At 50.6% G+C, this 12,564-nt stretch overlaps 1 protein-coding gene across 1 annotated transcript in view; it reads right to left on the bottom strand.

The window, feature by feature from the left end:
- PPIP5K1 (diphosphoinositol pentakisphosphate kinase 1) overlaps positions 1-12,564 on the bottom strand; it is a gene marked incomplete at its 5' end in the record, with an annotated part of 39,787 nt that overhangs the window by 14,634 nt on the left and 12,589 nt on the right. Inside the window, 8 exons of the mRNA XM_084268131.1 lie at positions 4,665-4,755; positions 5,831-5,995; positions 6,267-6,383; positions 7,698-7,805; positions 9,333-9,447; positions 9,937-10,064; positions 11,060-11,283; positions 11,897-12,038. Of these exons, the coding sequence (XP_084124257.1) occupies positions 4,665-4,755; positions 5,831-5,995; positions 6,267-6,383; positions 7,698-7,805; positions 9,333-9,447; positions 9,937-10,064; positions 11,060-11,283; positions 11,897-12,038 (1,090 nt within the window). The remainder of the gene's footprint in view (positions 1-4,664; positions 4,756-5,830; positions 5,996-6,266; positions 6,384-7,697; positions 7,806-9,332; positions 9,448-9,936; positions 10,065-11,059; positions 11,284-11,896; positions 12,039-12,564) is intronic.

The raw sequence follows: 12,564 nt of genomic DNA, 5'->3' as shown, positions 1-12,564 counted from the left end.
GCAAATCTGCAGGGTGCCAAATCACTGATATTCCTGTCACAAGGACTCTTTCCTCTGCCCCTTCTCCTGCTTCTGTAGGAGACAGAGAAGAAGAAAGGACTCCCTCATCAGCTGATCAGAACACCTAGCTTAATCACCCTGTCAGGCATTAAGGATGTGACCAGAGAGCTGCCTTTCACAAGCTGCTGCCCATATGATATTTCACACTCCCATTCACACCTTGCTACTGCAGAGTAGGTCTGGCTGTTTTGTGAACTACTCCTGTGAGGCACCAGCTGCACACACAGCAATGGGCACCAGATGTGCTCAGCCTGTGGGGAGGAATCTGGCACACAAGATGGTCTCATGCACAGGAAGACAACCTAATCCTGGTGGCTTTGGCAGCTGCTGGTGCCTGCTTCTCCAAGGCACAGTGTTCTGTGGAGTGATTTGACTTTATGTGATACCTAGGGGACATCAGGCATTTGAAATAGGATTCTTTTGACTGAGGAAAGCAGCTGTGAGTGAGGCAAAACCTTATTACAGGCCAGACCAAGCCACTGATACACTATAAATTCTCTACCAAACCATCCTGATGCCGCATTCTGTAGTGAGACTTATCAACTGCTAAAAATGACATTACTGTCACATACAAAAAGGCTTCCAGAAGCAGGTCACTCGTGTTCTACCTTGTCTGCCAAGGCAAAAACCCTGACATACTGCCTGTCAGCATGTGACTAGAACAGTGCAGCTGTTACTGCAGCTAAACAGATCCTGTCCTTACTGCAAGCAGCTCCTGATTGTAAAACACAGCATCGAAGCATCCTCTGGAGGCTTCTTTCCCAATACCCCACTGGGGGCAACTCAGACCTGCCTGTGAGGGTTTGTCCAGTCAGGTTTTGAGTACCCCCAAGAACGGAGACTGCACAGCCCCTGTGGGCCCCTGTTCTGGTACCTGGCATGCTGAAGCTGAAAGCTGTGGAACTGCCTGTGCTATGGCTCATGTCTGTAGTTCTCATCCTACAACCACACACCTTGGAGCACAGTCTGTCCCTGTCTTCTCTGTAACCTCCTGTTACATGACCCAACAGGATCCAGGTCTCCACTCGCCGCAGCCCCTGATCTGAACAAGCCCCACACACTCAGATTCTCCTCCAAGGTTGTGTGCTCCAGCCCCCACCCACCTCCACAGTCCCTTAATGGGCTTACACCCACTACACACACACCCTCCTGGCACTGGGGAGCCCAGGACAGGACAGCAGGACTTCAGATGCCGCCTCACAGGAGGTGAGTGGAAGAGCCTCCTGCTCATCCAGAAACACATGCCCTTGGCTGCCTTTGGTGGAAGGACACCCTGCTGCCCCATGGCCACTCATGGCTGCCCCACAGCCACCTGCTGCTCCCCAGGACCCCAGACCTTTCTCTGCAAAGCTCCTTTTTAGCCAGAGCTGCTCTGGACAAGACACACCTATCCTGAGTGCTGAGCTGTTCACAGGTAAGCTCAGGTAGGGTGGTGCTATCTGCTTCTGGGAACAGCAAGGATGACCAAAAGGGTTCTCATATGCACTGAAGTAAGTGGCTCCACCCCATGACACTGCTGGCAGCATTCCCCAGGACACACCAGCACGTACACGTCCTTTAACAGACAGACAAAGAACTCCTGATGTATCAGGGTGACTGACACACAATTCCTCCTCATGCCTTAAATCACTGCCCAGTGCTGACGCAGCACTCGCTGGAATCCATCAATGCAGAGAGCACTCTGGCAAGCAGCAGGCAGGATGATGCCTCTGAACACCTTTCCATGGCTTAAAAACAAACAAAACCAAAAAAACCCCAAACCTCCAACAGACTGACTTACTAGCAGATAAAAATCAAGCAGATTTTTATAACTACCTTGAGCAGCCCTGTGCTATAAGCACGTAGCTAAGGCCACCCCAGTGTTTCTGCATTTCATTAGTGCCCTTCAGCCTGAAGAGGATTTACAAAGACAACAGCAACTGTCCACAGAGAACTCCAGGAGAGCACTGCAGCCAAAGCAAGCACCCCAGATCTGCACCCCAAAGAGTGTAACAGCACTCTAGCCCTTTGGATTGAAGATGCAGCAAGGTTTGCTAGCAGTCACTGTGTGTGCTGGATCTCCTCTGTGTACTTCATTTCCAGGAGTATGTTCAGTGTTTCAGGTGTCTGAGACACAGACATCCCTCATGGGAGCCCCAGCACGAAGCTCCATGCCCACCAGCAATGCACCATCTCTGCTGCTCAAACAGCAAGGGGGCTGAGGTGTTCCTGCAAGCAAAGCAAGGCACTGAAACCTCCCCAGGCTGCTCAGGCTGGAAGCGTACACACTACTGCAGACAACCCAGAGTGACACACTCACTCCTGCCCCAAATAACGTGGCACACTCCAAAGCACCCCTCTGCACAGACAAAGCAAGCTGCAGCCCTCCCCTTTTCCAAACAGGCACCTCAAGGCATTTTTTTAATCACAGTAATGACATGGCTGTGGCAGCCCTGGCAGCAGGGTTATTAGAGGAGCTCTGTCCTGCTCCCCATTCCTGCACACTGAAACACAGGAGGTTACACACAAACAGACATTTTCCTGGAGAATCCCTTCTCCCAGAGGTAATGCCAGCAGCAGCCAACAAGCTCAGGCAACAGGAGGTCGCCTCAGCTTCAGAAAAGCTCAGGAACAGCAGGTAGTATCTGAATGGATGCCCTCACAGCACAGTGGCTGAGACAAGCATTGAAGCCAAAGTTCAAGCTCCCATTAGCTCTCTGTCATTTCCCAGAGAGAGGACACATGTCAGATCCAAAGGGAAAAGAAATGAGATTTCTACAAAACAAGCAGGAAAGGAATCAGGAAGATTCCTTGAAGAGCTGGACTTTTACAGGTAAAGAGGCATCGTTCTTCTCAACAGCCATCAGGTAAAGAGAAATTCACAGGAGCACACAGACACCCTAATAAACCACAGGCTGGGCAAGCTGGTGTTGCACCACAGGTCGCTCCTGCTCGACCCTCCTGTGCCTGCAGCTGCAAGACCCTACAGAGAAGAGCAATGGCTGGGCCAAGTATTCAGCTACCAGCCTTCTGTCACAGATCAGGCCTGTCGATTCCTACTCAAAGCTTTGTCTCTGCAGAGCTTCACAGCTGGGACAGTGACCAGCACAGGCTTCCCAGCCAGGCAAGAATCCAAAATTACACCTGCTGGGATCACACTCCAGGTGCTGTTGTCAAGGGAAAGCAGCACTGCACGAGGGCCCAGCAGAGCAGGAGTCTTCTCTATTGCCAGAAGAGACTTTCCTCAGGAGCTTGGGAAGGCTGTGGGAACAGCTCTGGAGAGCACAGGCCAGCTGGTGCTCAGGCATCCACACAGCGCAGAGAGCTGGCAGGGAGCAGTCGATGTGCTCAGCAGTTCTCCAGGCAGGTGCCCCTCCTGGACTGCACCACCTCAGGGACTGTCACACTGGTGCACGTGGATTCACAGAACCACCACAGGTCTCCTCCAGCTTAAGCAAGGCCAACAGTCCCTTAACCCTGCACACAGCCTGTGAAAGACACGAGTGGGTGCACCACATGAAGCAGCACATTCAGAATCCACTGTGTCCAAGGACAGTCTGCCTTTATGGGAATCCCATGCACCAGCCACTCCTCCTTAGATTGTTCCAGCTGTTGGGAACATAGCTGGCAGGCTCCAGGGACACTTCCTAAGCACTCTGAAGAAATTTCCCTGTACCAGGTAAAAACCAGCTTCAAAAGCAGCAGCTCTTTCAAAAGTGACAAGGAATAATCAGGCCTTTCTGCAATCTCCTGGCTGCAGGGTGTCCACACACCAGAGTAAAGAGCTGATGAGTCAGAGCTGCTGCAAGCCCGTGGCTGGGCCATAACATAAAAGCAGTTTTAAAGAAAAAAAAAAGTGGGCATAACTTGGGCATTTCTACCTCCTGGTGCTTATTAGTCATCTGCAATATCCAGGTTTCACAGCTACCTTTGAACTTCATGACAGCAAAGACAGCTTCTGTTTCCAAACAGATCTTGCTTTAGCAAAAATATGTCAGAAAGAATTTCAACTATTAAGTTTAGGGTAGGATGACAGGGAATGGTACTCTGAAGGACAGGCAGAGAGCACCAAAATACTGTCTTCTGCTGGCTACCATGCAAAGAATGGCTAACCAGGGATAGCACCTCTATCAGAGAGCTGTCAAACCTCACTGCAGGTGACAGACCTGCTCCACACAAGAGATCTTTATGATGCAAAGGTAGAAATCTAATAGTCTTACATGAAGAGCAGCTTTGCATGTAAACTAGTGTCTTGTAGGACAGAGAGGATGCTAGTTCTCACATCAAATCATCTCTTCCTATTACGTTCAGAAATGGTGTCACAAATGACAGGGGCATGGAACCAGATGGCCAGCCTGCAAGCACACAGCTTGCTCTGCTGCTCCCACACTATCAAGGATGGAAAGAGCATCTTCTGCTGCTAGAAGCTGAAGGAGAAGATCATGCACACAAGGAAACAGGTAAGAGAGTTTCTACAGTGGCTGAAACAGTGACACTAAAAAAGACACGATACACACAGAGAGACATACAAGGAACTTAAGCCAGATGTGTATGTGGAGTGACAGACAGATGCCCACAGAACTACAGAGTACAGGGAGCAGGTGGTTGCAGGCCAAGTACTGTACCTAAGCCACTTTGCTTCATCTCAGAAGACTGCCTGGAATAAGTGCTGAAGAGGCGATAACCTCCTGCTTTGGAAGAAGATTCAGATAGCACCTGCAAAGACAGACAGCACAATCAGTGTCACGCTCTGCGTCACCTGCACAAGCCTGTACACACCAGCTGAAGGTGAAGAAAAGCAAAGCCTCTTCCTTACAACCACAGTGTTCAAGAAGCACAAAGGCACTCACATGCTAAGACTGTGACAGAGCATGCTCAATTTTCATTTCAGGTTTGTGTTGGGTTGTGGAGGTTTCAGAGGTATGCAGGCACTTGTGTAATGAGCTCCTTGTCTCCCCAGGTTCTTGCTGGGATCACTGGGACACAGACTCCCTTCTTTAGCAGCAGGAAAGTATACCCCTTTAACTTAGTACCTGCCTGCTACAAAGAGCCCCCAAGTGCTGCATGCAAAGATTACATCACGAGTGACACAGGGATGGAAGCCAGCTAACAAATACCTCAAGCCCTAACCCTCTGCATTCACTGGTTCAGAAAACAGGTTGCCAAAATGCCTGTGGAGCCCCTCAAAAGGAGGGGCGATCCCCAGGCACTCTGAAGGTGTCAGCTGCATGCTGACTGTGAAGCCTTGCCACACACAGCAGCCTGAAGGAGAGAAGCAGGAACAGTAAAGCAGATCTCTGCTACTTCAGCAGATCAGCATGTGGGACAGTTCCAGTCCCTGCAGTTCAAGCACTGTAACAAACCCACCAGTGAGCAGGACCTCCAGCCTTAGACAGGAGACAGCAACAGCAAACATGGAGCTGAACTGGGAGAGGCAAAGGAGTCTAAGGGGAGGCAAAGATGTCACTGTGGCTGGGTGAAGAGGTTGCACGCCATCTCGTAGCTGGTTACACCGATGCCACTATGGAGCATGTAATCTAAATAATTCCCATGTTTCTCAAGCATTTCCCTACTTGTGCTTCCTCATCAATTCCTCTGACCTGTGCTCCACGTGTCCTTCCTCAGTGAGGAGGAGTCTGGGAGCTCTGCCTTCCAAAAAAATTCCTTCAACTTCTGCAGATCCTTTCCCAGAATCGACTGAAAGTCTGGCACGTTAAGAGGAACACCAGGAAATGAAAACCAAGCAAAAGGCCTTCCCCAGAACAACTAAGGGCACCCGTGGCACTGTTACCTCCATGGACCCTGTCTTCCTGTTCCTGATCAGCGGTGATCTTCGCTGGATGCTGACCGGCTCCGAAGGCTGTGGAGACCTTTGCTGTGCACGGTCTGGCTCATCCATGGCCTTCTCTTTGGAGAGGTCCTCCAGGCTGCCTTGGTCTGCTTTTTTATCCTCGTTCTGCAGTAAGAAAATATGGACACTGACAGGCACGTGGCCTCCCCAGGCACTGCCCAGGCACTAGCTCGGCCCTCGGAGCTCCCAGCTCTGCTGAGCTCCGGAGGATACCGATGTGACGACTGCCCAACAAGCCCTCGGCGTTTGGCAGGGAACAAAACCCACCAACAGCCCTGGGCACAACAGAAAGGCCTCAGCCAAATTCGCTGCTGGAGTCAGGAGGGCAGCACAGCCTGCATGGCAGCAGGGTGCCCGTGTCCCCACAGGCGCTCACCTCTGCAGAGGCAGGACGGAAGCCGAAGCCCGTGGGCACGTTCCTGTCTTCCTCACAGCCCTTCACACCAGGGCTGAAGTGCAGCTCCACGTGGAAACGCTCTTCTGAAGATGGGTCCTGTGAACATGAGGCATGGGGCACAAGTCAGCAAACGAGAATCAGTCCCACCCTCAGCAATGGCCAGGGTCTGGGCTGGGCCGCCTCGCCATGCCGGTGCAGCACGCACCCCAAGCGCATCCTTGGGGAAGGGAAGCGCAAGCAACAAGAAACCATGAACATGGCAGCTCTAGGTTTGTCTCTCCAGAGGACAGCCCCTACTAGCACAAAGCTGAGGCATTCAAGCTGTTGTTCTTTTGTGACAACAGCCACCAGAGGAAAAACAGAATCAGGCTGTATGTGTGTGTGTGTGTGTGTGTGTGCACACGAAACTGAACCACAGCCCCTCCCGATCCACTCCTCTCGTGGAACCACCACACACCGGGGCAGGAACACACCAGTTCACTCCTGGTGAACACACCAGTTCACTCCTGGACCTTTGGTCAGGTTGTCCCAAGATTTAAGTAACTGTCTCTCATATAAATTTGTTGGGGTTTGTTTTTCTTTTAAAGGAACCCAGAACTGTTACAGCATCTGGCACCAATGATGTAAACTCAACGTTCCACCATCCCTACACACAGATTTACACCACACCTATGAGCTCCACTCTGACTTTTGGGGGTTTTCTGACAAAGAGCACAAGGAAATATTTCACCTCTGTCATTATAACCCCACATCAGCTCTGTGAAGAGAAGATTCCAATGCTGCAGCATGTGGAGGAAAGGGACTGTTCCCCTCAGGCTCCACAGCTTCCTGCAGCACAGGGCCTGGGATTCAGTGCATGCAATTTGATGCCAAACCTACTTATGGTCACTGCAACCAGTTCCCAAATTCCAGCTGCTTTTTAAATTATTCTCTTTACTTCCTGAAGATGCTAGTACATATTTCCCTAATCATATATTTTTTAATTAAAAAACAAAATTACAAATGTGGAATTTGTGAATATTTCCTGTATTGGAAATATTAGGGAAAAAAATGCCAGATATCATTTGGTTTCTGTTATGTTTTTTTCCTGCTGACCATTTGTAATTAATATTAAGAAACAGTAATTAATATTAAGAAATGATTTTGTGTTAGGAAATGCTTTAAAGCAGACACTGATTACTGAAGTTTGGTATACTGCTCAGGATGGCATCCTGGGTACAGGTAACAAGCATTAACTGGCTCACTGCCTCCCACCTAAAAATACAAACTAGCAGTTGTGTTAATGATCTGTCCATCTGTGTCAACGAGCAGAGGGAGCTCAGGTTACAGACTTCCCAACTGAACTCATCTCTGGGGACTGTGCCTTGCATCATGGCAGGAAGGATTTGATCCTACAGCTATATCCCTCACCTTGTTGTTGTCCTCGTAGAGCATGATAACAATCTGGGTCATGTAGTTCAGCTCTGAGATTGCACTCAAATAGTCCATGGCTCTCTTCCACTGCTGGTCTTTGTTTTCCTGATATATACACATAAACAGTCGCATGGAATAAGCAACAGCAGACACCTTGCAGCATTCAGTGAAATGAGTCTGAGAGAATTTGTCTCTCCACAAGATAACAACACTGTCAGGACAGAAACACCGTGCTGAACTCGCAGGCAGAGAGACGACCTTGCAAGGAGGGCAGGGTGCTCACAGCAAGGAGCAGCTGCCCCGAGGGACAGGTCAGCTCCCCGGGCCATCCACGTGCAGGTCTGAGCACATCCAGCAACAAGCCCCCATGCCATGCTGACCAGAGAACAGCAAAACCCAGAGCAGGTTCCCAGACAGAGGCAAACAGGGCCCTACGGAATGGGAAAGCTCAAACAAAGCACAAGGGAGGAACCTGCACTAAGTCAGGGACCAAGTGAAGCTGCTTCTGCGTATTGCTGAACGAAACGTCTCCAGAACCAGGCTGGACCCCTGGGCTCCCCAGGGCAGGGCAGGGCAGCCCACCCCTCACTGCTTCCCAGCACTGCATGGAACAGCCCTACCTGGAGTACCACTCCCACTGCCATGGAGCAGCTCACCACCTCCATGGATGTGGAATGAGTCCCGCTGGCACAAACAAGCCCAGGTGCAGCCTGATGCCCCTGTGCTGGCAACACTGACCCCTCTGACACCTGAGTCAGGGGACAAAGTAGCACCTTATTCCCCTATGTGCACCATCACTGCCTACAGATGTGATGAGCTTCCACAGACACCAGACACCACACCTGCTAAGGAAACACAAACTCTGAAGGCAGGTCAGAACACCGTGCTTAAAAATGGGAAGATACATCAGAGAGTGTGTCTTGAGGAGTCTAAAGCACAGCTTTTCTGAGCGCCTGCATGCCGATTCCTTCGGGAAGCGGGTTAGGAAAGCAAGTGAAGGTTGGATTGGACAATTAGTCCCCTAAAAATCTGTCCCTCTAGTAAAGAGCATCCCTTATATGCATTTGCAACCTCAGCCACTTCCTCTGTAAGCAAACTGATTTTCTTGACTTGACAGAAAGTCACTAAATAACAAGGCCAAGCTTGTGAAATAAAGGGTAGAAGGGAGCAGGAAGATAGCAATTCTCCCATCCTCATTGCCTCATCATGCTGTCCTCCTGCACAGGTAAGTAGTCCACACACCTGAAACCAGCAGGACAGCTCTCAGAGAAACCATGCCTCCGTTCCAGAATCACGGGATGGTTTGGGTTGGAAGGGACCTTAAAGGTCATAAAGTTCCAAGCCCCTGCCATGGGCAGGGACACCACTCACTAGACAAGGCTGCTGAAGGCCCCAAGCAAGGCAGGTGGTGTCAGGACCAAGGAAGAACAACCCTCCCACGTGCCAGAAAGGCAAGAAGCTGCAGCATGCAAACACAGCAGAGATGGAGTCGGCCAGAGGCCATCGACGCACATCATGATGGGGCGAGGGGGCTAGAGGGCAGCAACCTGCAAACATACACTGTCCACCTTGGCAGGGGCACTGGAAAGAACTCAGGGAGGCTTACTCTGTGAGCACTGCTGGGACACTTACATCCAGGAGCCCTCCGTAGCGGAAGATGCTGAGCAGAGAGTGCACATGGCTCTCGCTGGTGAAGTACAGCCGTGTCCGTACGTGGCGTCCCGGTGACAGAACCCCTCTCGAGTACCTAAACCAAGACCAGCAGAGTGTTACCCACAGCCTGCCAAGGAACTGCCATCTGTCACCCAGCAGCACCTCTGCAGGCTTCACAGAATGAAGTAACCCCACCCTGGGAACTGCCGAAGAGCAGCAGGAGCAGAACAACAGTGGGAGTGCTGGGCACAGGAGCAGTGAGCTTTGTGGCACCGTAAGGCAGATACATGGTGAGGCAGAGGTGGCTTTATCATACTTGCACTTGCCCCTTGTAGGGACGGGGATGGAGGTACCACCATCCTCCTGCAGTGAGTTTGAGCTTCTGTGGCACCTTGCTCCTGCTCAGCAGTCTCAATGTGCCTTTCCATTTCCTTCTAGCCCTCGGAGCCCTGACATGCCTCCCTCTCAGTGCATCCTTCCACCCATGCTCAGTGCCTCCCTCCACACCAGGGCACTCCTCTGGCATGGTTCCAACACACTGCCCCAAAGCTGCCCCCCCAGCAGCACGCAGCTCAGTCCTTACAAGGGATGTAGCTTGTTGACAGACTCATCTTCATGTGTTCTCTGGAGGTCCAATTGGATCTTTTTAATGAGAGGAAGACAAAAGCCAATAGCAATCTCCAGCTTCTCCTCCTTATTAATCCCATATTCCTGCAGGAACAGAAAAACAGGTACTCCTGAGACTTGATTCTTTGCTCCATTCACACATGAAGGGACACTGAACTTCAACAGTCCTGTCCTCAAGCACCACCGCAGTTAACCAAGGGCAGAAAGTGAAATGTCACTCAGCATCTTTCTCTACTTATTTTTCTACATATTACAGAGGGTAATAGGGGACAGAGAGTCCTCTAAGAACCCCAGCCCTTCCAGACATGACTGTCAGTATTCTTCCCACAGCTGAGAGGTGCAGGTACCAGCAGGGAACCTCCTGTCGTTGACACACAAACCGATACCCTGACCTGGCATGAGCAATAGTGCAACAACTGCCACTTGCAAAGATAAAACTTCAAGAGCTCTACTGGGAGCAGCCAAACTGCATCTCACCAGGGACACTGTGAAAAAGCTTAGAAGACCTCTCCTGCTCTGCATGGGCACGAGTGCAACTGGACCTTGCTGGTGGAAGCTCACCCCATGCAGACAGAAGAGGGACAGAACAGTGGGGAATGCAGACACTCTGCATGTGGGGCTCCTTCCTGCTCCCGTGTTTGTGGGCATAAACTCTATGACAAGCAAGTCAGCTGTGAAAGCTGAAGGAGTTCTGTCCTCACAAGAACAACAATGTATCAGAAGAAGCCTTTGCTTGTGTGTTAGAACACAGAAATCTCTCTTCCCCTGGACGGTCTTGTATGTGGAGAACAGGACACTGCTGTAGCGCTCGCTCAGCTCACCGCTGCACTGTAATGCACTACGATGAACGTGGAAAAGCTGCTGTGTCACATGCTCATGATTCTAACAGCCTCAGAATCCTCATCCAGGAAGCCAGCCCTGCCACATCTGAAGGCATAAACGGCTCTGGCCTTACACAAGCACTATATGTCTGAGAAATACCTGTGGTACGCTGCCTTGAGAGTTGAAAAAACCACTGTGAAAGGGTCAGAAACTGACACCACAGACATCATCACACAGGCAGGACAGGCTGTACATACCTGGGGTATGATCACATCTGCCAGGGCTTTGGAGAGTTTGAAGAGCTCAGCTGTGCCTTCCAGTTTGAGCGCACAGTTGTGCTGGACGTCGTACTTGATGCAGTCGTAGATGTCAGGGATCTTGCTGATATCGTACCGCCCGCTCTTCATGCGGAAGTCCCGCTCCAGCTTGCTCCAGCGCTGCAGCATCAGTTCTAACGTCTCACTGTGGTACAGCTGCAGGTCTGAAGAGCACAGAACACCAAACCACACTCACATCCCAACTGCTTCTGCGCAGATCTCTTGCGCCAGCTATGACCAGCTCGTCCCAGCACAGAAGGGCTCTGGTTACTATGTCACCCACGGGAATCCTGGACTGGAAAAGCCACTGGACACGTTGGATGGAGTTTTAACCTGCAGCAATAAGCTACTTCCAAAATATGTGAGAAAAGTAAAGCTGCTTGCCATTTGGTTTATGTCCACCATGTGAAATCAGAGAAAATCAGAGATTTTAAAATCTCTGCACTGATGAGGAAATTGTGACTGTAAAACTTCCTGTCTATAGCTTGAGCTCCCCTCCAGGAAATGCTTGACATGGTCAGGCATACCCCCCCAGGCTGTACTGTGGCTGTTTGCCTACACTCTACACCCAAGATGCCCACACCATTTCCTTTACATTGCAGCTGTCTATACCAGCAGCTGGAAGGGGAGTAGGAGCCTTCTACATCGACAGCACACGCAGTTTCACTTTACAACTTCTTTGCAACAGACAAACATAAACCATAGTGGTGGCTGGGAGCTCTGGAGATGTAACACTAACTGAATCTGCTCCAGACCCTGTCCAGCCCTGATGCTCACCTGCAGATTTTGGATCTTCCAGGCGTTTCTGTATCTGGGAGGTGAGGTTCTCAATCAGGGTGAACACCTGGTTACAGACCTCCACGGGGTTCTGGATGAAGGTCATGGAGTTGAGCAGAGATGCGCTGCCTGTAGGTGCTAGCTGAGAGAAGATACCAGCAGAGATTAGTTAACATCTTTGTGACCTGGGAACACAAAACACTGCAGCCACTCTGCTTTCTGACAAGGTACAGAAGCTGTGCTGCCAGCTGAGCATAAAGCTGCCTTGTTCCAGGGGTGGTTAGCCATGGTTGAAGAACTTCCTCAGGACCAAACTCTGAGGGAGCAAACAACTTCTCTGATCAGATCAGATCTCCCTCCACCTACAGTATCCCCTCTTGTCTCACTTTGCTTCTGTGCTTGAGCAGAAGGGCTTCAGAGAAGGTTTGAGTAGCTTTTTGAGGCGATAAATGTGTTCCTTAATGGGGATAGATTCCAGTCCAGTAACCAGATCTGAGAGTCTGGGAAAAGTAGTGTTTGGGGGCTCATTGGAGAAGCAGCTATAGTACTTTTATTAGTTGCTGTGCTGGATGTAGACTGTGGTCTCTACTCTGCAGTTATCAGACACTGATAGGACCACAAAAGATTTGTACCCATGTGCACAGAGCACAGATCTGGAGTCCAGCAAG

This window comes from Gallinula chloropus (genome assembly GCF_964237585.1).
Source record: "Gallinula chloropus genome assembly, chromosome: 9".
In the NCBI taxonomy this organism is placed as follows: Eukaryota; Metazoa; Chordata; class Aves; order Gruiformes; family Rallidae; genus Gallinula; species Gallinula chloropus.
This window is presented reverse-complemented; position numbering and strand designations above follow the sequence as displayed.